The 2,946-nt window shown below is 33.8% G+C and overlaps 1 protein-coding gene across 2 annotated transcripts; it reads left to right on the top strand.

Moving 5' to 3' along the window:
• Window positions 1-279: 279 nt before the first annotated feature.
• Window positions 280-2,593, top strand: LOC143603300 (glycerophosphodiester phosphodiesterase GDPD1, chloroplastic-like). Of its 2 annotated transcripts, XM_077080132.1 has the most exons (7): window positions 280-421; window positions 652-833; window positions 1,378-1,437; window positions 1,517-1,795; window positions 1,895-1,990; window positions 2,080-2,276; window positions 2,345-2,593. In XM_077080132.1, the coding sequence occupies exons 1-7, from the start codon at window positions 322-324 to the stop codon at window positions 2,538-2,540; spliced, it is 1,110 nt and encodes a 369-aa protein (XP_076936247.1). In that variant the 5' UTR covers window positions 280-321; the 3' UTR covers window positions 2,541-2,593. The 2 variants fall into 2 exon arrangements, with proteins under 2 accessions (XP_076936247.1, XP_076936248.1); XM_077080133.1 differs by lacking the exon at window positions 1,895-1,990.
• The last annotated feature ends 353 nt before the right edge of the window (window positions 2,594-2,946 follow it).

Genomic DNA, 2,946 nt, shown 5'->3' with positions numbered 1-2,946 from the left:
GAATATGCGGGTTGGTTGTTAAGAGGCATAATGAGAATCTTATTAAAGGCAAGTGCATAACAAGAAACGGAATATCCAAAGCACAAAGAAAGCATAAACCAATTCTAATAGTCATAAAGGAAAAGCGGTAAGTTTCGGAAGAGGAGAGGAATATTCCGTGGGAAGATCCATTCTCGCTATATTCCCCTCTGCAATGCAATGGTGATTATTAATCTATCCGCATTGCTTATATATCATTCCCAAACCCACTTCTCCTTAATTGTATCCTAACACACGTATTTCACTTCATCTACACCTAATTTCAATTCAAATTCATTTACAATGGCTACCAAGACTGTTCATGTTTCCGACGTACCGAATCTTGATCATGTGACCAAAAACGCTGCGTCGTTAGCCGTCTATGCCACACGAATCCCTACCGGTATTTTAATATTTTTTTATGATCGGTTTTGTTATCTAAAAAGGGTTGCTCTGCCTTATTATTGTAGTCGTTTGAATTTATTGATAGGAAACCGACTTTTAATATAATTTGTTTTATATTGAAATAGAAGGCAAATGGGAAACAAGTTGCTAAGTTTTTTAAAGTTATGTTCATGGATCTTGGGTTATAACGTGACTAATGTTGTTTTGTTTGTTTTTATGGTGAAATAGGGTTGGATGTGAGTAAATATTGTGAGGATTCACGGAAATTTGTGGTGATCGGTCATAGAGGTCATGGGATGAATATGTTACAGTCGGCTGATCGGAGAATGAAGGCGTTTAAGGAGAACTCTATTCTTTCATTCAACAATGCTGCGAAGCATTCGCTTGATTATATTGAGTTTGACGTTCAGGTATTGTTGTAACACCGTCTTGGCTCCCGTTGATCTTGTTTAGGGGGTGTGTATGGTTCAGTTTTGGGCTAGAACAAAAACGGAAACTTTGATTTTTGAGTTTTTTTTTGACAAATGTTTGGTTTCTGTATTTTTTGTTTGGTTCGGTTATTTTTTATTAATTTTTCAGTTTTGCCACTAGACAATTTTGGGTGTAAAAAAATTGGGATTAAATAACGAATTTGGGCCTAATTTATTTTGTTAATTAATAATTGATTTATTGTTAAACGTTTGATCTAAAACATTGAGTTACATAATTATTAAATTCCAATTAATTATAAACTAATTAAAACCAAAAATAAAAATAAAAATAAAATTTATAAATTCGGTTCAGTGTTTTGGTTTTTATTAGATGAAAAACCAAAACCTCGGTCAGTTCTTAAAAAAACATAAAAGCCAACCGTCGGTAACCCTTAAGCAACTTAGATCGTAATCATTCAGATAGATACTCGATCTGCTTTTTCATTTATTGAGCTAACGTAAATATTGACTTGAACGTTTGCAGGTTACAAAAGATGACGTGGCAATCATTTTTCACGATAACTTCATCCTCCATCAAGAACATGTAAGCTGTTTAATAACGGTTAAAATATTAGTTAACCATATTACATATTTTTCATAATAATAGACCTAATTATTTTTAGGGCGCCATAACTGAAACTCGAGTAACCGATTTGACACTTAATGAATTCTTTACCTACGGGCCGCAAAGGGAAGCTGGTAAGGATGGGAAAACTCTAGTCAGGAAAGTAAATGGCAACGTTGTCGGTTGGCACGTTGAAGCCGATGATCATTCTTGCACTTTACAAGAAGCGTTCGAGAAAGTAAACCCGAAACTTGGATTCAACATAGAGTTGAAGTTTGATGATGATATGGTTTATGAAGAAAACCATCTTGTTAATGTTCTTCAAGTCATCTTGAAGGTATACATAATAAATACATAATCCATTAATCTATAAATTAAATAACTGATTAATTAATCATGGTTTAATGACTTTAATCAACTTGCATTTAATTTCTAGGTGGTTTATGAGCATGCTAAAGATAGACCTATAATATTTTCAAGTTTCCAACCTGATGCCGCGTTACATATGAAGAAACTTCAACAAAAATATCCCGTGAGTATATATTAAATTATATTTTAAGTAATATTATTATTTTCCATATGGGTTTGTTTCTTACTGATTTATTTAAAAATAAAAAACAGGTTTACTTTTTGACTAATGGTGGAAACCAGTTATACGATGATATACGACGAAATTCGTTGGAGGAAGCTAAAAAGGTGGTGGTCGAGGGTGGATTGGACGGAATAGTTTCGGAAGTAAAGGGTGTTTTTAGAAATCCGTCGGCTGTAAGGGAGATCAAAGAGGCAAATCTCTCGCTTCTCACTTATGGCAAATTAAAGTAAGTCAGAATCGTATAAATACTCGTGCATATTATTTTTACTGTACTAACATTTATGTTTTAAACAGTAACTTTCCTGAGACGGTGCGTGTACAACACCTTATGGGCATAGATGGGGTGATCGTTGATTTGGTAGAGGAAATCGCAAGAGCCGTTGATGAGACGAATACGAGAAAGGGTGTTGGTGATGTAAAGGGTGAAAGTGGCTATGGCATTGACTTGTCGTTTCTACTAAACTTGATTTCTCAAGTGATACAACATTAATAGAATTGGTTTGCGTCTTTTGGATTGGACCCATATGTAGAAGTTTTGTAAATAGGGTCCTCTCCATTTGTAATGCTATTGCGACCATGTTTATTGTTATGAACATGATTAATAACATTTCAAAATAGGTATTACCTCTAATTATTTGCCATGGTTTTAACCCTTTTTATTCATCTCAGTATTTACCTAGATGTTCCAAGATAACGATAGAAACGTCAACAAATAACATTTAATCTTTGAATAACTAAAAAACTAACGGTATATCTCAATAAAATCTCAATAATCCGTAACTCGACAAGTATGCTCATTCCTAGTTTACCTTTATATCATCTTTGATAGTGCCATCTTTGTCAGAAGACGATTTATAGTTACCGAAACAGAACTCAACTCACTCATTCGTAGTTTC

This window comes from Bidens hawaiensis, unplaced genomic scaffold (assembly GCF_021521415.1).
Source record: "Bidens hawaiensis isolate Kalapana, Puna unplaced genomic scaffold, B.hawaiensis_p1.1 tig00061182_1, whole genome shotgun sequence".
Classification (NCBI taxonomy): domain Eukaryota; kingdom Viridiplantae; phylum Streptophyta; class Magnoliopsida; order Asterales; family Asteraceae; genus Bidens; species Bidens hawaiensis.
This window is presented reverse-complemented; position numbering and strand designations above follow the sequence as displayed.

Bases quoted from the DNA above. Each gene is read 5' to 3' on its own strand.
- LOC143603300 (XM_077080132.1), top strand. From the start codon at position 322: ATGGCTACCAAGACTGTTCATGTTTCCGACGTACCGAATCTTGATCAT. The intron at 834-1,377 runs GTATTGTTGTAA...GAACGTTTGCAG, and splicing joins ATATTGAGTTTGACGTTCAG to GTTACAAAAGATGACGTGGC. The intron at 1,991-2,079 runs GTGAGTATATAT...AATAAAAAACAG, and splicing joins AACTTCAACAAAAATATCCC to GTTTACTTTTTGACTAATGG.